Below are 27452 nucleotides of genomic sequence, written 5' to 3'. Positions count from 1 at the left end.
AGGAGTGGACAGAGAGCCCAGGAGACCTGGGTCCCCAAGAAACATGAGCCAAAGAGCACAGCTCAGCTCTGTGTGACAATGCCCCTGCCCTTGTGTGTCAAGAACAAGACTGAGCAGGAGGCTGTTGGCCCCCAAATGTGCTGCCACAAGGGGGAAAGACAGAAGAGTGGGAGGAGGATGCCCCAAAGCTTCTCAGAAGCATCCCACACCTGCTGGGCATCCGTGGGAAGAAGGATCCAGAACCCAAAGGGAGGCTCAATCCAGAGTCAGACCTGGGATTAGAGTTCATCTCTGCCAATTACCAACCGTGTAACCTTGGCAGGTCATTTATTTCTTCATCTTCTGTCTGCAAAATGAGGAACAACAATCTCAATCTTCAGCAGTTAGGGTGGGGACAAACACAGCCACCCTGGCCAGACTCTTTGAGCAGCATAAGAGAACTAATCAAAAGATGGATATCATTAAAGTTATCTACAGGAATCTTGGGAGACAAAGGAGAAGGTCAGCCCATGCCTCTAAGGGACATACAGTCCCACATCCTAGCGGGAAGAGAATGGGTTCGAATGAAGCCAGATGTAAGAGATGACCAAAGAAGACAGCCCAGCAGCCAACAGCTCTTTGCAGTGGCCTGCAACCAATGCACCTGCTGCTGAATCATACAAACGCCCCAGCAACCCACACAGCCCCCCTGTGTGGGCTCCAGGTAAGGGGTTAGTAAGATACAAACCCCCACTTCCCAACAGAGAGATGCCGACACACAGACTGAAAACAAAGATGTGACAATCATAGTAACCACGACCATCTATGAGTTGCACTCCTGTCCTGCATATTAATATTATCTCATTTAGTCTTTACAACAGCCCTGGGAGATAAGTATTCATAAGCCCATTTTATAGGGGACAAAACTGGAGCCCAGAGAGATGGCGTGACTTGTCCCCTGTTCATCCGTTATCATGGTCCAACACCACTGTCTTAACTCACCGGTGGCAGAGTTAAGGTGGGTCCAGGCCCGTCTGTCTCCAAAGCCCACACTCTTAAAATCACACTAGACTGCCTGCTCGGGAAAGCTCTCAGAGGTTTTCTTCTTGACAGAAATTTCTGTAAAACCAGGAACAATGAAGCCGGGGCAATGGTAGATATGGGAGGCAGAATAACGGCCCCCCAAAGATGTCCATGTCCTAATCCCTGGAACCTGTGAATTAAGATTGGTAACCAGCTGACCCTGAGATGGGGAGATGACTCTGGATTACCCGGCTGGGCCCAAAGTAACCACAGGGTCATTAACAGCAGAAGAGGGAGGCAGGAGGGGAGGTCGGAGACAGAGAGTCCAAGAGATGCTATGCTGCTGGCTCTAAGGAGGAGGAAGGGCCGTGAGCCAAGGGATGTGGGCGGCCTCTCCCAGTGGAAAAGACAAGGGAACAGACTCTCCGCTAGAGCCCCCGGAGGGGACGTGGCCACACTGACACCTTGATTTTAGCCCAGTGAGAGCTGCATCGCACATCTAACATACAGAATCATAAAATGATGAGTTTGAGTCATTTTAAACCATCAATTTCTCCGTGATTTGTTGCAGAGACAATAGGAAACCACCGTGGTAGGGATGCATTTGGGACTAGGCGTCACGCAGAGTCCCTAGGCTGGGCGGCCCTGGGGTCGTATTCTGCTGCGGTAGGAACAGGGCCGACCAAAAGGCATCGGATCATCCCTCAGATCAGAGGACGAGCCAGCTTCCTTGAAAAGGCAGGATTCCAACCCAACTTCTAAGAACATGCGTTCATCTGCCTCTAAGTGAGCAGCAGCTGTCTGTGAAAATGATGCTGTCCTCCCAGGTTGCTGATTAAATATTACAAGAGGAGCACCCACTCTCCCCTGCAGCAGGGCTGCATAATTCATAGCGGACTCATTTGAAGGAAGCGGCAGAAGGCAAGGAGCCGAACTGGGTCAGGCCGGCCCGGCCTGTGCGAGCAATTCAGCTATTAGGTCATTTTAAAACAAAAGGGGTGAGCTGTTGCAAGGATTAATCATTGGCTTCTCGACTCTTCTGAAGCACAGTGGCAAAAAATCATTACAAATTGATGTCTACTAAACTGCCTCTGAACATTGCAGCCCTTTGGGAAAAGAAACTTTTAAGCAAAGGCTGGGGGGAGAGATGCTGAAAATTCTAATGGGCTGGGATAGAGGGTTACATGGCCCCCAAAATGTGCTCAGCTCTTTGTTGACAGGATGCCCCCAGCAGCTACTAGAAGTGAGGACGGGGTGGTATCAAGGTTGCAGAAACAAATTAAGCCATCACCTGGAGCCCAGGGGCACGATCCAGGAAGGAACAGGATGAGTCACTTGCAAGTCAGATAAATTGAACGCAGAAACACCGCTGGCCACCTCAAACTCATTTCCACAGTGACCTACGCTCCCTTTCCAGCCCACCTTAAGCAGGAGAGTCACTGAGGCCAAACCTGCCCCAGAAGGAACCAAACAGCAGATGTGGGGCTAAGCCCACCCCACCAACAAAAAGGCCAGGCCAAGCCCACTCCATGCTGGGCTTCAGGCCCCACAGACTGCCCAGCCACGCTCCCCTCTGAATCGCCCCATCTGGAGACTAGGTATTGTCTGAGAAGGGGAGGGCTGGGCTGCAGAACCGGGACCCCCAGTCCCCACACCTAAGGAGTCAGCTTCCCCACTCACAGCAACGGGAGGACCGTTCGCCCGCCCTGACTGTAACGTCTGGGTTGCTGGTCTGTGGCGCCAGAACCACAGAATGTCTCTTTCTGGATCACTCAGGGCAGCAAGTGGATTTCGACACAAGCTCTGTCTCTGATCAACAAGCGGCAGCCATCCGAAACAAGAGCTGTGTTAGGAAGGATTCTGAGGCTGAATCCAGCTCACAGAAAAACTGTGTTGTGGGTAGTGATGTCTGCCCGGGGCATGGATGGATCATGTGTAGTTTCCACCCCTGAATCCAATCCAGCCATTGGAAGGAGAAGAAAACTTAGTCCCAGAAAGGCAAAAACGCTTTACCCAGCATCACCCAGACAGTGCGTGATGATGCCATGATTAGCTTCTGGGTCCAGGCCTGTTCTACCCATGCTTCAGCCCTTTAATCAGTACATGTAATACACACGCAATGCGTGGGTAGACCCCCAGTGAACCTGCTCCTGGAATTCACGCCCTCGTCTGATCCCCATCCCCATTTCCATGTGAGCTGGACCTAGTGGCTCATGTCTAAGAAACAGACTGCAGCAAAAGTGACAGGATGTCACTTGTGAGATTCATTTATAAAAAGACTCAAGCTTTGGTCTTGCTCACCCTTTCCTGGTCTCCTGCCAACTGGCCCTGATGAAGCAGGCTGACACGTTGGAGAGGCCCACCTGGCAGGGGCTGAGGGCGGCCTCTGGCGAACGGCCCACGAGGAGCTGAATCCTCCCACAGCCACGAGAGTGAGCTTGGGAGTGGATCCCGCCTCAGTGGAGTCTCCAGATGAGCCTGCAGCCCCAGCTGACACCTTGACTGCATCCCTGAGAGAGACCTTGAGGCCGAGGACCCAGCTAAGCTGTCCCCGACTCTTAGCCCATAGACAGGGTGAAATGATAAATATTTGGTATTTATCTAAGTTTTGAGGCAACTGGCTACACAGCAATAGATAACTAGTACAGTGGTCAATAAATATTTGTTGGATGAATAAATAAGTTTGGGGCTGGTAGCTTGGCCTCCCGTGCACCTGTTTGACCCTCTTGACGACACCCTCCTGTTTAAAACATTCTTCTCTGTTGCACAGTGTGACATGGACGCTCCACGTTTTCTCTCCTCTTTCCTCTCTGAACCCTGTTTATCCCGCAGATTGTTGAGTTGTTTCTCGCCGTCAAGAATGACATGAGACTTCAGGCCATCCTTCTGCACAACTGCAAAAAGTGGAATTGGGGAACAACAGGGCTGTGTGTGCACAGGGCCCAGGGCCCTCTGGGGCTGCCGTTCTGATGGATTCCTGGTGAGATGATCACAATAAATGCACCAGTAACACTATGTCCTAAGTGTTTAACATGCCTCACTCATTTACTCCTCACACCCATAAGTACTATTATTATTCCCACTATACAGATGAGGAAACTGAGGCACGGGGGCCAGTAGCTTGCTGCTAATAAATGGCAGGACTGGGTTTCAAATCCAGAGCCAGGCTCTCGGCCACCACACACTGTGGGACGAATTCTTTCCGTTGACTTCTGGCTCTTTGGCAGGTTTCTTGACTGCAGCACTATCGACATTGGGGCAGGAAGAATCTTTGGTGCGAGGAGCTGTCCTGAGCACCATAAGAGGGTCACCAGTGTCAACGGCCTCTACCCACTGGATGCCAGTAGCAGGTCCTCCTACCGCAACCCCCATGATGTCTCCAGACATCGTCAGCTGTCAAATGTCCCAGGGGGTGGGGGGAAGAGGTCATCCCAGTGACCCATCAGGGTGACCTTGAAACACTTACGTGCACACTCCCATGAGCTTTAGGGGCGCAGACGGACAGACGTAGACATGTATGGGCTGCAGTTCCCGGCTCGGGCAGACCCTCTAGTCCGCCAGCGCCTTCCTAGACACTCGAGGACCAGGCCATGGCGAGCCCTGGAGGGAAGCCCTGCAGCAGGAGGGGCAGATCCTGGGGGGTCAGCTCTGCCTCATCCAGCCCCGGCCAGGCTCCACAGAGGGGACACAGAAAAGACACCCCAGCAGCGCCCTCCCCTTCGGGAAGCCCTCTGGCTGGGATGCTTGGCTTTCACTCCATCTGCTTGCACGCCACGGCCTCTGGACCCTTGTAATCGTTGATGCCAATTAATCTGCTCGCTGTGTGGCTTAAGGATGAGAACAGTCGGAGTGTTGTCCCTCCCGTCCCTCATCAGGGCACGCTGTCCCCCAACCAAAGTTCACGGTTTTCTGACTGAAATTCACCCTTACAAATGTTGCTGTGCTGTTTTTCCCAATGAAATCAATTGAATCCAATCGATCTTGGCCCTGTTTTGCATTCCTCCTACAGCTCCGTGCATGGGCGCTTGCGAGTGTGAACACACACACACACACACACACACACGCATGCACACATGCCAGGCTCCACTGCATGTGTCTGGGACTTGCTCTCCAGTTATCTCAGATATGCGTGACTTGTCTCTCCAATTAGATTAGGGGCCATGTTTTCTGCTGCCTTTGTAACCCCGTAGTGCCTCCTACAAACCTACGCATGCAGCAGGCACTCCATAAAGGCTTGCTGACGAATGCTAGACATTATAGAATTGCATTTCAAGGCCCTGTCTCCCCACCCCACCTGCCACCTGACACCCGTGATGACACAGGCTGTCCCTGGTGGTTTCTGCAACATCTCCCCAGAGACAGCCACTTCAATCTGCACATGAGTGATAGTATCTCATCCTCCAAATTAACGAGACCGCTATCCCAAACCAGATCTAATCCTGGTACCTCCCTGAGTCACACCAGAAAGTCAAGATATTAAGCCATCTGTCTGTTGGAAGCCACTTTCCAAGCCAATTAGGGATAATTTTAGGAGAGCAGGTTCATGAGATGCAACATCAAATGCTCTCCTCTGAAATGAAGGCTTACTGTAGGATCAACTTCCTCAGAGCAAACAAGTTTCACTGGAAAATTATAATGAACACTTGGTGATACAGAGAAACACTGTTCCTCGGAGTTATAAATACTCCCCAGTGCTCCACTACTCGGGGGTGGTTAAAAATTATTTTAAAGCACTAAGAAAGACAGTGAAATTGAGAGAAGCACTCAAATGTGAGAAAGACAGACCTGGGCTCCAGTCCCAACTTCTGTGGCTAATTAGCTGAGTGACCTTGGGCAGGGAACATAATCTCTGGGTCCCGGACTCCCCATCCATGAGCAGAGGAAGCGGCGGGACAGGGGACAGAGGACTATGCATGAAACGTGGCTCACTCTTGGTGTCTCTCTCTCTCTCTCTCTCTCCCTCTTTCTGTCTCTTTCTCCCTCCATCCCTCCCTCCTCCTTCTTCTTCTCTCTGTCTCTGTCTCTCTTCCTCTCCTCCTCCTTCCCCCACCATTCTCTCTCTCTCTTGCTCTCTCTCCCCCCGCCCTTCCCACCTCAGCGTATCCCTGGGCATTACCGACTTTGCAGGGCTGTTAAGAGGATTGAGATGCCAGATTTGAAGGGGCTTTGCAAGTTATAAGCAGCCTACGAGGTACTAAGAAACCTTCAGCACAGCTCTGTGGGTCTGTGCTATAAGCAGTTTTACAAATTATCACAAACCAGATCTAGAAGCTATCAGATAGCTAGAAAACACAAATAAAAAACTAAACTGTAGTTAACCCTTGACTGAAGCATTAATACATGGGAAATCATTGCATATACCTCCTAAAACTCCATGGGGAAATCCAGATATTTTAACAGCGACTTCGAGGCACACTCACTTATCGTTCTTTTACCAGGATGTATACCCACATCACTTCTGGTTTGGGCTAACGTTAACTCGTGTTGCAAAAGTCCTTAACAAACAATAAGCGGCTCAAAGCAACAGCCTGACGCTCGGTGTGGCGAAGGGGCCCCGTGAGTGTCTCGGTGCCCTTCACGGGGACGTCCCCCCAGACTCGGGCGTTTCCTAAACTGATGGCAACGTTACTTCTGCAAACTCAGACACTTTTCCAGATGATGAGCCCTAACTTTCTGGCGGGGGGTAAACTCACAAAGCAATGACCTTAACTTAGTAAATTAATTCCAAAGCACAATTGTTTTCAATCTTCATTTAAAATCAGCCTTCACTAATCTAGATTTAATGACATAGGAAATGGAAATTCCCTTAATAAAATAAGTTATGAATATTTATCATCCCATTTTACCTGAAAATTGAATAATTCATCAATTAACTTTACTATTAATTATTTAATGCAAAATTAATAAACTGCAAAACTCGTATGTATCCTTGCAGACCCTGTGGCCCTGGGTAAGGAACCTAAGCACCAGAGGAGTGGCATGAATACGGTAACCCCGGGCGCACACCGCCGGGACCTACGGGTGAAGGCTGGAGTCTTCTCTAAGGAGCAGAACCAAGCCACTTACTCAGAAAGTGAAGGGAGAGATTTTTTTCTCACCGAGGAATTCTGCACCACAGCCAAGAAAGAACTCAAAGTTTGGCAATTATTTCTAGACAATAATTCTCCCACACATTCTCTCTGCTCTCCCTCCCCAGCATCATCGTTGGCCGAGTTTTTCTAAGATGTACGTGGGCCGGCGATGTGACGCGACCACAGCCAGCAAGGCCCCTTGCCCCTGGAGACCACTTCCTCCCGGAAGCCTTGGTCAGCACCCCAGTTTGAAGAGGAGGGACTGAGCACGCAGAGATGGGAGTAGCAGTAAGTTCAAAGGGGGACAGAATGCGAGCGGATGATGGGATGGGCGGGTATGACATCAGCCAGATGCTGAACAATTGGCACTCCAGGGGAACCCAAGCTTGGAGCTCTGAGCCCCCACTTCCCCCAGTGCAGCCCAACTCACTGAGTTCTTCTGCCTGTCCACATTCATAAGGTCAGACCCCACTGCGCCTTCTGGGGTGTCTGGGAGGACGTGGGTACCTTCAGGTGGACAGTGCCTCAGTCTTCCCTTCAGTAAAATGGGTGTCTACAGAGGCAAGTGAGAGCACCCGGGTTCTTTCTACTCCCACTCTGGAACTTCATTCTCCATCCCCAGGGCAACCAGGGCGAGGGTGTTAATATTTACTCACTTAATTGCCCTATTCCAAAGCCTCCACTAGGAACCCCCACTCCATGCAGGATTATCCTCAAATCCTTAACCTTGTCTCTCCGGCCCTCCCTAACCCCACCCGCCTCCTTTTCCACCCCTTCGGCTCATTGCTCTCCCCCTCTCAGCACCTCCTCCTGCAAGGACTTTCTGTCTATTCTCACACTCCTCTGATGCCTTCTTGCCTCAGATACGCTCAGGCCACCATGGCCCCGGATAATGTGCACACACATGTGTACATGCACACGTGTGTGCATCAGGTCTCCCCAGCACTCAGCCCCCCAGGAAGGCGGCCCGCTCTTCCCTCCCACCCTGCCTCGCTAGAGGGGCAGCCTTGCCCTGCACATGTCCCTGTAGCTCTCATCCAAATCACGGTTCTTATAAATTCTCACGGTTCTTATAAAGTCCTGTTCACCACTACGTCCCAAGGCCCAGCACAGTGCCTAGCACATGGCAAACAATTGAAAAGTATTCACTGAATAAGTAGAGGCACAGAAGCCAACCAACCACCGCAAGACGGTGACGATTTGGTGTTGTGCCATTCAGGAATGAAAAGCTCACTCTAGCCCTGGGAGAGGACAGCACCTCTTCCTCAAACAGCGCTCCGCCATCCAGCTCAGAGGGCAGCATCCCCCAACATTGGTGGACTGAATTAATTATCACGAGCCCGTGACAATGGGTGACAATGGAGACAGGAAGGCTGTGGATTTTTTTGGTGTGAAAATATGTGGAAATGGCACGTTTCACGGTGCAGGCTGTGCTCCTGGGGAGAAGCAAAAGCATCTCGTCTGTTTCCCCTCCGCTCCCGCTGCGCTAAGTTTGCTCCTTCCGCAATGGCATTGCCTGTCTCTGCACCTTCCCCCAAGCCTGGCAGGGGCTCACCTCCCTGACACCTCGGCCTGGGCACCAGCTGCCATCTTCCACACAAACTCAGTCCCACCACGGCCAAAGTCCTGTGCCTGGCAGGATGCCAAAACAGGAAAGAAAATCCCTGATTAGGAATTCCTGCGGACCACCTGCAGGGGACTGACGGACTCCGCAAAGCGAGCCCAGAAATGCCTCAGCGAGGTCCCGCGTCCTTGGCATGGCCAGGACCCTCGTGTCCTGAATGCAGCTGCCCAGCCTGGGCTCCGGCTCCCTCTTCTCCCCCCGAGGCACCTCAAACTCAACAGCTTAATTAACAATACGTTCCCTACTGGGTGAGGTCAGGGATGGCCAGCACAGAAAAATTATTTTTTTCTTTTAGGAGAAATTTTCCTCTCCCCAAAAATGTTCATCTTATTAAGACATAGAAGGAACAGAAGGAAATTTTTCTTAGAAATATTTTCTTACAAGACAATAGTGACCATTACAGGAAGGTGTGGGGGCATTGTGTATTAGTGCATGTGTGCATATGTGTATGTTTATAAGGATGTATGTGCATAAGGGTGTATTGTGCATTGTGTGTTTCTGTGCTGTGTGCATGTATGTACTGTGTGTTGTATATTTGTGTGTGCATGTATATGTGTGTGCCTACACGTGGGTGTAGGTGTGGGTGTTGTGTGCATATGTATATGCATGTATCATGTGTGTGCATCTGTGTCTGTATGTGCCCGAGCATGTGCATATGTGTGTGACTACATGTGGGCATGTGTGCTGTGTGTGTATGTATGTACCTGTGTATGTATGAATGTAAACACACACACCCCACACAAAGCAAAAGCTCATGTGGAAGTGGGATGTGCAGTGGAGTTGGAGAATCAGGAAAGATTTCCTTCCTTTGTTTTGGTTTATTTTGAATTTTTTTTAGCAAGCTCCATAATAAAGGACCGTGGAAAATCTAAGAATAGCAAAGACAGTAACATCTTCCAGTCAAACAGAACAGGGGGGACAGTTCTGGCCCAGAGCACCCAGATGACTTGGTGATGACTCATTACGCAGAAACGTATGCATTGCGGAAAGTCGTGTATTCCGAGAACATGCCTCCCCACCTTGCAGTGCCACGAGCACGCGGGCACTCCCTTTCCCTGCAGCAAGCAACGATTTATTAGATCAGAATTGATCCAGAGGAAACACCACAGATGCCAATCCAGGCCATTACAGAAATACCAGACAATCCCAATTTTCCAGATCCAGGAGAGGGGGGTGAAGATCTAAGAATAAACTGGTAGGTGGCAGAAACAAAAAGAAATTACCGTAGATGGCCCCTGACAGGGCATGCAAATGCCTATCGATCTGTGTGAGCACAGTGCCAGTGAGCTTTTTCATTCTCAGAAATATTAATCACTGCCAGGTCGTTCTGCTTCGAGATGCCAGCAGGCATCGCCCTGGGTGAGCAGTTTCCAGTGGGGGTGCCCCAGCACCCCAATGCACATCACAGGAACCCTGACACGAAGCCACCTGCCACATTAGACTCTTATCCTGATATAATCTAAGGAAGACACATTCACAACCTTGTAAAGATAAAAGGCATCAAGATGCCGTAGTCAGGGGACAGCCATGGCATACTAGATGGCCCTGGCAGCCCCCAGGACCCCTGGAATTCTGCTCAGGGAGAGGCCACACCACACCCCTTGTCCCAGTGCCAGGAGAGGCTCCGAACTAGGGTTGGTGCATTAAAGACCGTGAGAGGGGCCAGCATCCGGGGCTTAGCGTGAGCTGGGCCACACGCCTGCGTCCTTGCACACGAGGCGTGTGCACATGTCAGCAACAGGGTTTCCTTAGCCCTGAGCAGTGATTCATGTAGAAACCTCAAAAAACTGCATTTTGAGGCATTTCTTTCTGCAGACTGAAAAAGAGAAGGGAAAAAAAAGCAAGAGAGTGGAAAGAGCAAGTTAGACAAAGAATGAGCATGAGACAAGAGGAAAGAGAGAGAGGAAGAGAAAACTAGGGGAGCAGCCCCACTCGGGACGACTCCGGTGGAGGCCAGCGAGGAAGAGAGGGCGCCGGTGCAGAGGGAGATTAACCGCCGGTCGTCCCAGCCAATGACAGTAAAGGAACGAAAAGGAGTGTAAACCCACAAGGATAAAGCCAAGGGGAGCGGAGACAAGCGTGGATAAGAAATGTTAACACATTCTGGAGAGAGGGGAAGCAGATGCAGTGTTGGTAACTGACAGAGCAGAATATGGGAAGTGAAAACCCAGGTGCCGTGGAGAGGAGACCAGGAACACGAGTTGATTGGCCTGTGGAGCCCAGAAAGATTCATGAATTGGAAGCAGCAGGTGCCACAGAAGGCGGAGTAGGGATGTCGTGGGAGGCAAGGAGGGCTTGCAGGTCTGTGTAGGGGGCAGTTGACCCTCCCAGGGTCCTATATCGACCTTAAGCAGCCAGGCAACCCCCACCTGGCCTCTGCCCCACCAGAGACAAGTTGATTCTCTGGGGAAAGGGAGTCTGGGAAGACTCTGGACTTGGAAACAACAGAAGAGAAGCAAGAAGCAGGACATAAACGGGAGAATTAGGACAGAGCTTTCACCCCAAATGGTGACTTTCCCAGCCCCTTGCCCTGCCTGGTTCCAGACCACTGGCAGCCACGCCAGATCACAGCAGGCAGAGCGCTGGTGGATCCTTCTCGGGAGAACACAAGTGGCACCAGAGGAAAGATCTAGAGAGGCTGAATCTCAGAGTCCCTCAGCCAGAAGCTGGCTGTCACCGTGAAGGAGCCCCACCCCCAGGTAAGGAAGAGCCAGGAAGAACCAGGCAGCCGGCACAGCAAGAGCGCTAAGTCCCCACTTAGCATACGAGGAAGTCGGAAGATAATGTCTAAAATTGACAAATCAAGAAAGAGCAGAGTAAACATCTTTAGAGATCCGGAGGTAAATATCAGAACCCAAAGAGTGGAAGGTGGCCACCCCTGGGAAACGGATTGAGCTGTAGGGCAGAGGATTCTAGCTTTTTTGCAAGCTTTTTAGGACCATTTGACATATTAAGCTGTAGGCAGGTATGTTTTTTGTAAAAATTAAAATATTAAGAGAAAGTGGGGAGCAACAGCCAGGGCTGGTAGCCGTCTCCCTCAGGGAGAAACTGAAGACACGAACACCGATGCTTCCTTCCTGCTGCCTCGGGGAGGCCCGGGACTGGCACTCGTGGCTCCCCCAAGCGAGGAGGGCATGATGAAGGCTGCTCTCACGCCAGGGACAGGAGCACACGGCCACACGGCCTCACGGCCAGCGCTGCCACTTCAGTAAGCGGCAAAGCACAGCTGAGGACACACGAGGCTCACCTGCCCTGTGATCACAAGCCCAGTCTGTGCGACATTCTCCCCACCGGGCACCGAGGGGATGTGGGGGGTGGCCTCCGTGGGCTCCTCCCACTTTCACATTTTGTATTCTGCGATTAACTCGGATAGAGATAGAAGAACTGGAATCCGGGGCAGACCTACATCCACACGGAGGCTAGGGACCCCCCACAACTGTCGAGACACCACCAGACACTTCATCAGGACCCAGGTCACAGCTCCTTCCCTGCCTCGTCCCAGAAATGTATAAAAACTCCGTGACAGGTGCCTTCTGGGTCTGTCCTCAGGCAGCCCGGGCTCCCCATGGGTTCGGACAGACACGGCACCCGCAAACGCCTTCACGCCACAGTTGCTCTTTGGTTAATGATGACACAGTTTGGACTTGGTCAAGGATTTGCTCAATACATTAGGCAAATGCTGAAGTGCATGTAACATGACACATCGTTATGTTAATTTGAGAGCAGGTCCCCAATTCAGCATAATGCAAAGGTTACCACGTTGAAATGATTGCTGACCCAGTTTATTTTTTCTTTACTGTGCCCAAGTGCAGTGTCCCTGAAATGATCTGAGTAAAGACTGCCAGACTGCCCTCCGCCAGCCTTGGGCACCAGCAGCACCCCTGCACACACGCACGGCCACCAGCAGCACCCCTGCACACACGCACGGCCACCAGCAGCACCCCTGCACATGTGCACAACCACCAGCAGCACTCCTGCACACACGCACGCACACGCAAACACTGGAGCATCCTCCCTCCCGCCACCCTGCCCAACTGAGCACCTGAGAAAAGGGCTCCAGAAGCAACTCTGAGAATTTTTCTTAATTGTGGTAAAATATACGTAACATAAAATTAACAATTTTAACCATTTTTAAGTGCATCCTTCCACGACCTTAAGTACATTCACACTGTTGTGCAGCCATCACCACCATCTCCAGAACCCTTTCATCTTCCCCGCCTGAAACTCTGGCCCTGTTAAACACCAACCCCACCTTTCTCCCTCCCCCCGCCCCCGCCCCTGGCACCCACCACTCTACTTTCTGTCTCTGAATTCAACTGTTCGAGATACCTCATGTATGCAGAATCGGGTAATGTCTGTCCTTTTGTGTTTGGCTTATTTCACTTGGCACAACATCTTCAAGCTTCATCCATGTTGTGGCAGGTGTCAGAATTTCATTCCTCTTTAGTTCTGGGAATTTTTTAATCATCCAAACGGTATCCCCATATTATTTTTGCAATTCTGTTCTGGTCATTCGTGTAGCCTCACCAGGAATGGGGGCTTTCTTAGAGAAGTCCTGTAACTGTCTGTCCCAAGGAGCAAATGCCTCCAAGGTGGCCAACAGGTCACTTCCCTGGGGCCACACAGGAGCCAGTCTGGGCCTGAGAAAACTGGCTTTCTAAGTAGAGCCTTCTTTGTAGACTGGCATTACTCTGGGACCCCAAGGGCTCTCTAGGACAGGTGACCCCACTGGCTGCCAAGTCTGGGCACTGGCGCTCCTGCCTCCTGGGCAAACCTGCTGCTCTACGACGGATCCGCACTCTCTGACATCAGAGCTACGGCCTCCCCTGCCATAGGCTGTTAAGAGACAAAAGAGACAGCCTGACCTTGTCCTTGGGGAACTCACATCTCACTGGGGAGGAAACACTCACTTATGACGGCTGAATTGTCAGACAACGGACGGGCAAGCGTGCAGGTGTGGACGCTGGGAGGGAAGGGGCTTGCCTGGCCAGCACGTGCGGGGAGGGCTCCAAGGATCAGGCTGGACACGAGGGCATTTGAGGTGAGGTTGATGGCCTCATGAAGGCCAAAGTGGAGGACAAGGAAAATGTGTTGAGACAGCAGTCAGCAGTCCCCTAACTGCAGCAGGCACCTGGAGGTGGGCAAAGAAAATAAACTGAGAAGGTGGGTTGAGACGCAATAACAACCTTGAATACAGCACTGGAGGGTTTGGACTTCAACTCATAGGATGTCTCTAAGGCTTTCAAGTAGAATAATGATGTAATAAAAGGAATATTCCAAGAAAACCACTGGGAAGAGGAGTTCAGTTTAGAGAGGGAAGCGTAGCAGGAGCTATTTAAATAATCCAAGCACAATAAAGGTGGTGAGGACTGAACCGGCTGAACCGAGGGGAAAAACCCAGGAAAATAAGGATGTGAATTACAGTTTGAAACACTGGCAGAATTAGTGGCTAATCAGATTCCAGGGACAAAAGAGAAAGAGGAGCCCCAGGGAGGACAGGGTCTAAGCCTTGGCATCTTTACAAATGAGGTGGCTCTTCTGAGAACCAGAGAAGTCAGAAGATGGAACCGGAGTGGGAGTCGGGGAGGAGGGAGAGGGAAGGTGACGAGCTGAGATAATAACACAGCATCCGGTGCCAAGGGGGAGGCGCAGACTTGGAAGGATCCGCAGAGACTTCACAGTCCGACCATGGAGTCAGGGAGTCCCAGGAAGGAAGAGCAGAGGACCAACGCCTGTGCCCACCCACCACGGGGGGCAGGGGACATCCAGGCACAAGAAGCAGCATTGGATGGATGGTGGCGCAGTCTCTGGCCAAGTCACTCGAGTCCCAGAGCTCACTTTTTCCTCTTTTCCTTCCAGACCTCTCCTCCTACGTGGCTGTTTTACTGCTTATTGATCAAAAAAGCATTTAGTGCTCATTATAGGAAAATTCTATTCCTAGACCTGTAGTGCTTCAGTGTTAAGGTGCTATCTATATCCATCTAATTAATTAATTAGATAATTAATAGCATTTTCCAGCCTCCTTCTAACCGGTATAAACAGGATTCCCAGGAAGGAAATGCCTTCGCCTCGATCTTGAGCGTTGTGCGTCCCCGGCTTCCAGGGAAGGTTGCCCGTTTCCCAGGGGAGGAGAAATAAATTATCGGGATTGCTAACTTGCGCAGTCGCCTGCCATCTGGTGAAGGGGCCTGCTCCCTCGGGCAGTGTGCAGTTCTCCACACCGCCTGTGGCTGGGGGGCTCACTCCAGTTCGGGGGGCCCGCCCGGCTGGCATGCCTGGGCCACGTGCCAACAGAGGGAGCCTCTCCCTGGCGCCTGGGTCTCCCGGTGGGGTCAGAATTGGTGGTGACAGGAGGTGAGAGGGACAGGGCGGTGTTTGTCTCCGGCTCCCTTGGAGTCTCCACACCCACTCTGGGCAGCAGAGGCGCAGCACAAGCCCAGAGGTTACAGGCTTTGCAGTAGGGTCATCCTGGGTTCAAATTCGGTTCTAACGCTTACTCACTAGCTGGGCAGCTCCGTGAGGACGCGCACCCTCGTTGCCCGGCGGAGTGATCCTGCAGATTGAAAAACACAGCGCCCAGCCCATGGGAAGCACTTGAGAACACAGTACTGGGTCCGACCCTGGAACTAGATCTGCAAGAAAAACTAAAGTGGAGAGAGGCCAGATCTCGTCCTTCAAACACTCAGACTCACCTCCCACCCTGCTCCTCCTCATTCCGTGAGTGCAGGCCACACAGCACGGCCACCCTGTGCTGGGCACTGGGGCCCCCGTGAACAAGCTCAGCTGAAACTCCCTCTCTCCTCCTGCTACTTACACACTTTGGGGGGTCAGATAATGAACAAAGAAACAGTGAAAGACAGTGTGTGTCCGAACAACCCAGAGAAACATAAAACAAGAAAGGAGGAAAGGAGGTTTGGCTGGGGGGGGGGAGGGCGGCGCATATCTTTAAATTGTGTGGTTAGGGAAGACCTCACAGAGAAAGGGACACTCAATCGAGGTCTAGAGGCAGAGCTGAAAGAACATTCTAGACAGAGGAAGGACACCTTCATCCCCAGATTCCAAATTCACCTGGCCGGGTGGGGAGCGTGGAGCTCCCTAGGGTCTCCAAATGGTATTATCGTAGTGCTGAGCACACAGCAAGTGCCAAATAAAGTCCTGAAGGGTGACTTTTCAAACTGGAGGTCCCAGTTGCTGATAGTACAATACGGGCTGTTTGAACATTCAGCATTCAGCCCGTGGCCGCATGGCTGCCGCCCCCGCGGCCCCCGGCCCTGGGAGCCTGCTTGGAGCGTGTCTCATTATTAAACAGGTGAGCCGGGCTCCTGGGGCCGTCTCTGTAATTAGGGCAGTATCTGAGCAAGGGCTCTATTTATAACCCCCGGCCATCAGCAAGCCTCGGAGACTAGCGGTGGATCCCTCTGCGGCTCCCATACCAACATCTATATGTGAACTGATTACAACAATTAATTTAATAGGGATTCCTCCACACAAACAATGTATCATTTTATTAGGAAACTCTATAAATGTCAGTGGTGCAATTCATTTTTATTAATTTTCTAAAATGAAATTAGCAGTGGCGGCGGCAGCGGTGGCAAACAGAAGTTGTATTGCCTTCTCATTCAGCAGAGTATTGGTGTCATTAATTCCTTAATACCAGGAGGCCAGTTTGTCTGAACTCAGCAGTTAACTGCACCAATTAATTTCAATACAAGAGCTGGGGGTGGGGGGTGGGGGATCCAAACTCAACTCAACAACTAATTTAGGAAGGTCCTTGAACAACCACAGCAACTTTTCCTCCTCCTGGGACAAGAAGCTTTCAAGTGTAAACATGGAGTAGATATTACAATACTAATAGGAAACCTTCTGTCTTCACCCTCAGCTTATAGAAAAAATTCGTCCTTCCAAAGCCTGGAGAAATTTTGCCAGGTGCATGCTGAAGTCAAATCCTCCAGCAGGCTGGGGCACTGCCCCTATAGACAAGAGGAACAGTGACACCCAACACAGACCCTTGCAGCTCGAGAGCAGGACCGCAAGCAGTATCACGCTCAATCTCTCAATGGCCCAGTGGGGACGGGCCCAACATCACCTCTATTTTCTACAGAAAGAAGAAAAAGTGGAGCTTTGAAAGGAGCTCAGATGACCTTCCTACAGTCACAAAGCCACTGAGTGACAGAGCCAGGGGCTCACACCTGAATTTGTCCCTATCTGAAACCCACATTCCTTCCTCTCCCAGGCATGCCCCCTGTGCCTTGGGGTGAGAAGTCTCTTCCTTCTATTTATACTCCAAAAAGTCAAGTGAGTCAGGCATGACCATGAGTGACATTCACTTTTCAATTGAAACCCAAATTCCAAAGGCCCAAACACCAGATAAAACCCCCCATGTAGAATGTTCTAGTGTTCTGTAGTTAAAGGGTGGCCGGAACACAGCACATGGCTGCACATCTGAAATCAGGTGCCTGGCCCGGGACGCGTTCCGGAGAATCTCACTCTTCGGCTAAAGAGAGGCTCTTCTTCTTCCACTTAGATTCAAGGAGTGTTTCACCAGGAGTGAAGGGCACGGGAGAGGCCGGCAGCTGCTTGAGACGAGAGCTGCCGCTGGGAGTCAGGAAATAGTGCAGAGACAGAAATCAGACGAGCCTCCTTCTCCCCCAAAAAACTAGGGCAGTGGTTCTCCAAGTGAGGTCTCAGACCAGCTGCATCCCGTCACCTGGGAACTTGTTTGAAATAACAAATTCTCAGGCCCCCACCAGACCTACTGCATCAGACACTCTGGAGTGGGATCCGGTGATGTGTGTTTTAATGAGCCTCCAGCCGACCTTGACACCCTAGGAAAGATGCCCCTGAGGAAAGGAGAGGGGAGCTGGCCAGGCTTCCCACGGCGTGTGATCTGCCATCCTCACAAAATAGCAGACTGCGTTACCTACCACTGGCTCTCTGCTCCCTGCTCCCACCCCACTCTGGGAAAGGACGTCTTTCCCAGCCCCGTCCTTAGCAGGCTCGGCCATGGGACTTGCTTTGGCCAATGGATTTGCCAGCAGGCATGACATATGATGCCACATCCAAACAGGGGTTTAATTTCACCTGCTTCGATTGCCTTGGGCTTTTAAGCCCCTGCCCTCCCCTTGAGCAGCAGAGGTCCCAGACAGAGGGGACTTCCTCAATGGGTCCTAGGACAAAAAGATGCATGAAGCAGTCCCCGCCCCAACCCAAAGCCACAGCCAACCCACAGACCCATGAGCAAGAAATGGAAATTTGTTGTTTTAAGTCACTAAGTTTGGGAGATGTTTCTTACATAGCATTATCACAGCAAAAGCTGACTGATATAAACCATTTGATTTTATAGCAAAGGAAATGGTGGCCCCAGCAGGCTGAGGGGTTGAGAATGCCTGCAGAGGGAATCTCCTTCCAGTCTCAGCTGCAAGGTAAATCAAAGCCCCCTGGGGGTGGGATTCGCAATACCTAATCTCTCTTTCCTCAATATCCTCTAACCTCCTGCAAAATGGAAAATTTTACCTTCATCTAAAAGATCAAAGCCTAGTGAAGTAATATTTTTAAATACTTTCTAGCATGAGAAAATGTTCTTAAGGATCAGACCCTCTGTCCTCCATGGCTAAGAAAGGATGAACAGGTTAGGCTGATGGCCAAGGGCACAGAGGACGAGCCCCAACCCCTTTCCCTGGTGCCAGATGACAAACCTGGGGACTTCGGTGCTTCTGTCCGAAGTGAAACAGACTGGGCTTCCCCTTCTTCAATTCAAGCCTGCCATCCAGGCATCGCGTAAGCCACACTGCAGCTAACACCCCTCACCCTCGTAAACACCTGGCCCTGTCACCACTAATAGAAAAGTTGCAGCAATTGGAAGAGAGTGGCCACGTATCTCCACAGCTCTAGAATGTAACGTACCAAAAATAAAAACTTAGAGTTGGGGATAAAGGAAGAGGCTGCCTTTAAAATCCACCCTAAATCCCAATGTCACCATTCTTCACAAAATAATGACATCCCTCGAGCTGGCACAACACAGGTCGGCTATATTTTCACCAATTTCCTCTGCTCCCAAGTGGTAAGAGAAGTTAAATGTTTGTGGCAGTTAGTAGGTTCAAGGACATCCACTGCATAATAACCTGCAAACTTAGCCACTGCTTCTGATTTGGGGTGATCTTAACACCAATCAAGAATAACTTCCAGTTTGTAAAGCATGTTGAGATAAAAATGGGCAGTGAAGCTAGTTTCTCTTTTTAAAAAGCATGTTTCCAGAGAACACTAGTGGCAGGTGAGCACTTTCCCAAAATAAACTCCCCTGCTACTCCTGCCTGCCAAGGCTTCACGCACCGGCTGAAGGATCCAGCCACAGCCACCAGGTTAAAAGTTCCAACTGGCAGGATGGCAGCCGCGCCGTTTCTCACCCATCTGATTGCATTCCTGCCACAGTCTTAGATCAGTGAATGAGACCTCAATGTCACAAGCCATCAAGCACAACATGGCATTTTCAACTTGTTGCTCATGAAGTGACTGGCCAAACCAGGTAATCAATGAAAATCAATCCACTTACTGTACATATTTGAAAAACTGCAAGATCTGGGACATTACCTTGTCTTAGGGGAGGTGGTTAGCCATTCTTCGTGTTTCTCAAATGTTATTAAATAAGCTGCAATTTCCTGAAACAGAAGAATAAAAAGATAATAGCAACAATTAGCTCACGTTGGATCCTGAGAAGTAAGAACGTTTTTGTTGTTTCCCAGCTGCTGTTTCCCTTTGTGGGGCTGGAACTCCTTCTCTGCTAGAAAAACACTTCACTTGGACTCTGGTTCTATTTTGATTTTTTAAGTCCTTTCCATTCAACCTGCCATACACAACCATCAAAGCGCTGGGTCTCAAAGGAGGAGTCGGTGGCAAAAACAAAAATATTTCTCTGTGGGAGGAAAACATCAGACACCATTTTGGACTCTAAGTGGCACTAATTTGAAGGAAGGAAAAACACATGCCAACAACAGGCCTCCACGTATGCAAGGTCACCCCTGGGAAGTTCTGTCTGTCTTTTTCTGAAGCTGGACGAATCTTTCATCGTTGTCACAAGAGATGTCGTATTCTCAGCTTGATTCCCAACTCCCTGAGCCAAATCACACATAGATTAAAAAGAAAAGAAAAGATAAAGCCATATTCCGAGAGAGAGAGAGGGGGGAAAGTTAACCTTTCCCATCGCTGATAACTTAATCTATTGAGCAGTGCTTTAGAAAGAAGAGCACTGTCAGCAGAGTTCAAGGCAAAGATGAAGAAAATGTGGGCACCTGAAGGTAAATTAAATATTTATAAACACAACAACATCACTGCAGATAGAATTACTGATTTATTAATAATTTCCATAAAAAGCCAGCGGGTGACATCAACATAAGTCATTGCTGCGGCTCTGAGGCCTGATATGGCCCATTACTTCCCGCTCTGAACGGATCTGCTAACATGAAATTGGCAGGGACGGCAAGTTAAATTAAGGTTGGACTAGTACACATTTCCCTTGATCCTGGTGACGATACGACACGGAGCTGCTGCCTGTGACTATCAGGAGAGCGCAGAGAGGAGGCCTCAGGCTCAGCTGTCTCCGTGGCCAGGCTGCCCAGGGGCCCCCCGTAGCGAAGCAGCCCAGCCGCCCAGAGGCCAGCAGCGTGATGGAGCTGACACCTGTGACCAGAGACGCTAAACTTGGCCCTGAGGAACAGGAAGAGACTACCACCAGCACCAGGCAAGCTGAACACGTTAGTGTAGAAAATACCCCCCACACCATGCAGTGTGGGGGCTCCAAGTCCTCACAGAATTGCAGGGACTGGCCATGGCCACGGGGTAGCCAAGGCCAAGGACTGAGAGCCTGAGCCACCTCAGCCCAGAAGCCTGGACCTTCCTCCGAGAACCTGGGAAGCAGAGACCCACGGCAAAAACAGAGTCACTTCATTGTCCAGGTTTCTGTCATTGACTGCAGCTGAAGAAACCATAAAATACACAGCTGACCACCCAGCGCATTGTTCACTCATCCCTGAGCCTTTTTGCATTTTATTTCCTCTCCTTAGAAAAATCTTTCCCTAAGGTCACTGTAGGCGACACAGCCACTTCTTTGGCTGGCCCTCCCCCTGTCCCCCGCCATGCATGACAGCGGGAGCTATGCCCACGACAGGGGCTCCAGCACCTCCCTCAGGCTTTGTCACTCGGCATGCTAACTGCCTGTTGCTTGGGTAACATCTCCCGCTGGACCCCGAGCAGGGGTAAGGAATACGTCATCGCTGACAGAGCCCCAGGACTTGGCAGCGTCCTGGGGCATGCGAGGAGCACCTGATCAATGTTTGCTGCACAGGTGGCTGGAGGAATGGCTGGATGGGCGGGCGGAGGGGTGGGAGGGAGGGGGGGAGAGCAGGCATCACAGAAATAAACATGCATGCAAAAGCGAATGTGTGTGTGTGCATGTTTATTACTGAAGGTAGTTGATGCAAGAGCTTAAAAGCAGCAAAAGGCAGCAGTTCCTGGTTAGCGCCTTGCCAGGCACTTTAACTCCATGTCACTGCAGGAAGGCAACGTAGGACCACGGTGAAAAGCACACGCATGGGAAGAAAACAGACCTGCCTTTGGGCACCAGCTCTGCCACTTACTAGCTGTCTTGTCTTGAACACATTTCTTAATCTGTCTAGACCCGTTTCCTATGAGACTGGGATAGTGTCACCTCACGGGGCAGTCATAAGGAACAACAATTCTTAATACACTGGCTGTCAACAGCACGGCCCTAAACAACAACTACCATTATTATTATCATTATAAGGTCGACAGGGTGTGAGCTACGTGTCTAGAGGCCCCTGATAAGTCTACAGGTGCCAAAATAAATGGCCCAGGACAGAGGCTGCCACCCCTGCCAGACTCACCATCATCTCTCCCCCACCTCACAGCACCACATGCCCACACTTGCAGATGGCGAACAGCAACATCAGAGTGACCGTTCGGGGCTGTTGGAGTCAGTCCTTCCGGGTGCCTCTTGGTTCCCATCTGGTTTCACAAAGCACTGAGAGCAGACGGTGGCTGGAGTCAGTAGGTGGAGGTACTGACCACTTGGTGTGCATCACCCCACATGCTTGCATGCCAGGAGACTCAGCATCCGGGGGCCAGGCTGTGCCACCCGGGGAACACCCCAGGTCCATGCCCTTGCCCAGGATCATGCTGAGAGTGACCCAAAGGGTGGAGACATGGTGCATCCCAGCCACCTCTAGATTTGTTACTCTGTTCCAAAGACCCAGACACCCAAAGACGACCTTCATGAACATCCTCAGCCAACACTTGCCCCAACCTGGCAGGGCTCCTACTGCCACTGTCCTGGGCTACTTATTGCATTCGATATTTACAAATACTTACTGGGTCCTACTATGCTCCAGTCAGTGAACAGACCACTGGGAAGCCTGTGGTTAAAGAACCCACAGTTGAGCCGTGGGTAGTCACACGTCGACACAGCAGCACAGAGTAACTGCTGCCACAGGGTCGACTGTGCAGTCAGCTTTGTAACCAAACTCCGGGGCTCACCTTGTGTCTAACGAGCTGCTGTGCAAGTGAGCAGAGATTACCACACGTGACATACACATGACAAAGAACAAAAAAACCCACAGAGTATTAGGTGCTAAATGGTGTGGGGCAACGTAAGAACCACCAAAATTCAGAATGATCTTGCAGGGAAGATGGTCTTCATCACCTGCGTCATTGTTGCCATCAATGCCACCAGTGCTAACATTATGGGAGTGCAGTCCAGGGCCAGGTACTGCCCTAGGACTTTATGTGGGAAAATCTTATTTACTCTTCATAACAACCTATGAAGTAGAAGACTACACCCATTTCACAGGTAGGGAAACTGAGGCACAGAGCCATTAAGTGACTTGCCCAGGGTCACATGGCCCATACCTATAGAACTGGAACCAAAACTCATGCAGAATGGTTCCAGAACAGCCACGATGTGCTTGGATGGAGAAGAAAAAAGAAAACTGGTGGCAAGTTGGGTTTTCCCAACCCAGGCTGACAGCCTCCTGCTCCCCCCTGACCCAGAGTCACTTCCCGGCCCCACTCCCCTTCAGTGGACCAGGAGGAGTCCAGGCTGAGCCCCGTTCAGTCGGACTCTCTTCTTCCAGCAGGATCAAACTCATTTCCACCCCAAAACCCTAGTCCAATTCACAAGATCATCTGCTTCAGTGACAGGCAAAGCCCCTTGTCTCCATGGAACCCTTTGCTTAAAACATCTTCCAGGCAGATGAAATAACAGGGAGAAAGGGAGATGCTCCAGGTGAAGAGGGGACAGGGTTGTGAAAAGAAGGAATTTTAGCCCAGCTGTCTGACATCCCCCTCCGCCCCTGGAGCTCCACAAATCTAGGACCCCAAGGAAGGCAGATGAAAACACAGGTCTGCTCTATCTCCTTTGTACAGAAGAGGAAACTGAGGCAGGAGAAGGAAAAGGACTTGCCCAAGGTCGGCCTGTCTGTGGCTGACCCCCAGCGTATGCACGTTCTTCCCCCGCTCCCTGGCTCTCAAGTCCCTCAGACTCAGGTCCGGCTCAGGCAAGAGGAGCGTGTGCCCAGCAGGAGCGAGAACAGGGCTCACGTCCGCAGCAGCCTTGCTCACAGAAGCTCAAAGGTGGAAGCAACCCAAGTGCCCATCGGTGGAAGAATGGGTGGGAAAAAAGGCAGCGCATCCATGCAGTAAAACGCAACTCACCTACCAAAAGGAACGAAGTGCTGACACACGCTACAGCGTGGACGGACCTGAAGACATGGTGCTAAGTGCAAGAAGCCAGTCACTAAAGGCCACGTATTGTGTGATGTCATGTATAGAAAATGTCTAGAATAGGCAAAGCCACAAAGACAGAATGCAGGTTAGTGGTTGCCAAGGTCTGGGGAAAGAGGAGAATGGGAGTTTCCTTGCGGGGTGATGAAAATGTCCCGAACTGGATTGTGGTGATGGTTGCACAACATTGTGAACCTACTAACTGCCAGTAATGGTCAATTTTCTGTTACGTGTGTTTTACCACAATAAAAATAAAAAGGAGATGAAGAAGAGCGAGCATAGACACCATCCAGATGTGGCACTGGGATGAGGGACCTGCCAGCCCTCCCCACCTACGCAGACAGACCCTGAACCCACAAGGGCCGCGCTTGCTCGCCCGCCGGCCTCCCCGGCTCCCGGCCCCTCAGCTCCCTTCTCTTCCTGCCTCCTGAAGACCACACGGATGCCGAGAAAAATGACTCCACTGTCAAGATGAAGAAAGTCACTGCAGGCTCCAAAGCAAAGACTGTCCAGCTTGCAGATTTTAAATGTTTAGTTTGTCCTTTGGACGTTCAAATAGAAAAACTGCCGCCAAGGTATGACGTCTGTGTGTGGCGGGGACTCGGGAGAACAAACCGTGGCAGAATCCCACGGGTCCCTTAGTACCTGCTCAGCATCAGACTGGGTCCCTGCAGACCAGGGAGCAGGTGGGCCCTTCCCCCGGCACTGACCAAACCACAGCAGGAAGGGCAGGGTGGGCAGGACTGAGGGCAGCGAGCTGCGGTTGGCTTCACTGCCCGGCTACACACCGCATTGTCACGTGTCCGTCTCCACCACCCAAAGGCATGGGGGTCACCCACCATTCGGGCACGTGCTCTGCCCCAAGCTGATGGGCTCTGATGGAGGACTGCAGAGCCCATGTCAGTGGCCGGCCAGTTGGGGGCCAGCAGGGATCAAGGGTCACCACAGAGACCACCCCACTGGGACTGGCAGGTGAGCATGCATCGCTGCCCTTGCCACCTCAGTGCCCTGTTCATAGCCCAGCCCCTCTGTCTTTCTGCTGTCTCCCTCCGTGGTGAACTCCAGCTTCTGGAGCCTCCTCAGCAATGGCTGTACCACTCCTGGACTCCAGCACACAGTGCTTTCTGGTGCTAGGTCTATGTGATGGTGGTTCTCCCTTCCTGGTTTTGCAGTAGCCACGAAGGGTCTGAGTCTCAGTCCCCACATCACTGTAGAGCCCCACACGGTTCTTGTATACGAAGATGACTATTGACACAGCAGAGAGCGAAATAAAAGAATGCAAAGTTCTCTGCTAAAGGGTATCAACACGAGAGCCCACATCCGAGCCTCCCCTTGCTGCAAGTGGGAGGGATCCAGGGTTTGGACAGATAGAGCTGCAGTTGCCATCCAGGCTCGATGCCCTGTGTGAGAGGTTCTACAGAAATGCTCTCCTAAGTGCTCCTCGTTCAGAAAGGCAGCACACAGCCAACCATTTAGCACTAAAGCCACCCTGTCCAGTGGAATTAGAACCCGAGCCACAAATGCAAACCACGTGTGTCATTTTTAAATTTCTAGAAGCTACATTTTTAAAAGGGTAAAAAGAAATAGGAGAAATTAATTTTAATAATATTTTATATTTTAACCTAATATATACTATATATGATATCCGATATATCATATATAGTGTAACTTCATTAATTTTTTAAAGAGTATTCATGACCTATCCCATATTCCTCTCCATACTAACTTTTCTAAATCTATGCATATTTTCCACGGACAGCCCCCCTCAATTGGGTTCAGCCGTATTTCAAGTGTACAATGCCACATGCGGCTGCCATATTCAACAGCCAGCTCTAGATATAGATGTCACATGAACCTGCAAAATGCAATATGCCTTATGGAGCCAAAGGTGGCTACCATGCTGAGCCCTCTGCATCCCCAGGGGCTGCCTTAGAGCCCCAGGGGTGAAGGAAGCTGCTGCCACAGCACACGTTTCTGGGGAGACCAGGGCTCCCTGGCCCACCAGCCCACCCCAGACAGAGCAGCCGTGCCCCCGCCAGGGTGCGTGGAGGCTCCCGTCTGTGGAGGGTGGGCCATGCGATTCCCAGAGGGGCTGAACTCCCCTCGATGTCTCAGCCCCAGCTCTCTGCTGCTCCCATTCCCTCCCCGGAAGGCACTCCCCGCCACAGGCTGCGCTTTATCCCAACCCCGTAAACTAGTCCAGCCCGGAGAAATCGGCTCCCCTCCCACACCTTCCCCTGCAACAGTCCATCAGGAAAAGGACAGGAGTCCCTCCCAGGTCTCCCGGACAGTCCAGTCTCAATCCGTCTTCAAGACACAGGTTCAATGTCAGGGACGGAGAAAGGTCTTTAGTGCTATTGTAACAAATTACAAAAACAAACAACAAATATACATATAAATGTATATAAATTATATATAATGTATAAATATATGTATGTTTTGTTCTTTATTCTCTCCAGTAGAAGTAATAAAAATATGTCTACAGTCTACACAATCTTAGATGTATTTTGCACACAAAAACATGGATTTTCAACCAAGAGATAATTTTTTAAAGTTTGGTTTTTATGAGAGTTCTGCACAAGGGTTTTATCTGTAAGGGACCAAAGCTAAGGGGGAAAAAAAAGGAAAAAAAGCCAAGGCTCCCCTAGCAGCTGGCCCCAGCATCTGCTAGAGCCACAAAATGCAATTATATTACTCCCAAACGAGAAGTAAAAATATCTTGTTTCCAATACTCTTGGTTTTAAGACTCATACTTAATGTCCTCTGGGTATTTCAATGGTGCCAGATCTCTGTGTTATGTACTTTATTAGGGATGTGTGAATGTCATATTAATGACTTCTAACCAACATGTTTACAGTGAAAGCAAATTTTCCCAGAATCCACCACTAACTGCACTTTACAAAAAAATAAGTGGCCTTCATTTAAATAAATAAATAAGCATGCCGTACCCCCTCCTGGTGGCATCTCTCACCTGCTCTCTCTGGGGCACTCCATGCATAAGCTGGTAGGTCTCCCCTCCATGATAATATTCTGGCCCTGAGTCCAACAGTATGATGCTCCCGTCCAAACGCTCCTGTCCCTGCTCACGGATGCACTTCCCTCGCTGGCCAAACCAACGCCCTGCACAGAATGTTCTGAGTCCCCACCCACAGGTCAAAACCAACACCCCAAATCACGCTTTCAAAATGACCAGCTCTTATTATAAACAACGAGCACATAGAATAATGGTTTATATATTTTTTTATTTGCATAAGGTGTAACATAGCTCTACTCTGATAATTTATGACACCAGTGGTGGTGGAGCTCTCAGGGCTCCGAGGGTGTCTGGAGGACTTTCTACAAAATGATAAATAGCAGTTCAGAATAAATTCCTATAGCCTGGACTTCTGAAATAAAGCCTGGTCAGTTGGCTGTCTGTTACTTAGACATGGTAAAGCATCCTACGGCCATCGGAGTGCCAATCAGTGAAGAAACAATGAGCCACCACAGAAACATTCAGACAGATTCAGTAAAGAAGCAGCTCACCCAGGCTGCCATTCATTTGTCCACTCACTGGTTTAATCATTCAATGAATTATTGAACATCTGCGATATGCCAGGCACTACACGAGGCCCTAACGATACAAAGACTTTTTTTTTTTTTTTTTTTTGGAGACAGAGTCTCGCTCTGTTGCCTGGGCTAGAGTGCCGTGGCATCAGCCTAGCTCACAGCAACCTCAAACTCCTGGGCTCAAGCAATCCTTCTGCCTCAGCCTCCCGAGTAGCTGGGACTACAGGCATGAGCCACCACGCCCAGCTAATTTTTTCTATTTTTAGTAAAGATGGGGTCTCACTCTTGCTGAGGCTGGTCTTGAACTCCTGAGCTCAAGCAGTCCTCTCACCTCGGCCTCACACAGTGCTAGGATTACAGGCGTGAGCCACCACACCCGGCCAATACTAAGACTTATGAGTAACGGCCCTTGGAAA

General features: G+C 50.6%; 1 protein-coding gene across 8 annotated transcripts in view; it reads right to left on the bottom strand.

Moving 5' to 3' along the window:
* Window positions 1-27452, bottom strand: part of CAMTA1 (calmodulin binding transcription activator 1) — an 830964-nt gene that overhangs the window by 538269 nt on the left and 265243 nt on the right. For all 8 annotated transcript variants that reach the window (XM_069477299.1, XM_069477301.1, XM_069477302.1 and 5 more), the window contains one exon: window positions 19285-19352. In XM_069477299.1, coding sequence (XP_069333400.1) covers window positions 19285-19352 — 68 coding nt within the window. The remainder of the gene's footprint in view (window positions 1-19284; window positions 19353-27452) is intronic.

This window comes from Eulemur rufifrons, chromosome 8 (genome assembly GCF_041146395.1).
Source record: "Eulemur rufifrons isolate Redbay chromosome 8, OSU_ERuf_1, whole genome shotgun sequence".
Taxonomy (NCBI): domain Eukaryota; kingdom Metazoa; phylum Chordata; class Mammalia; order Primates; family Lemuridae; genus Eulemur; species Eulemur rufifrons.
Note: the sequence above shows the minus strand (reverse complement) of the source record. Positions and strands in the feature narration are given on the sequence as shown.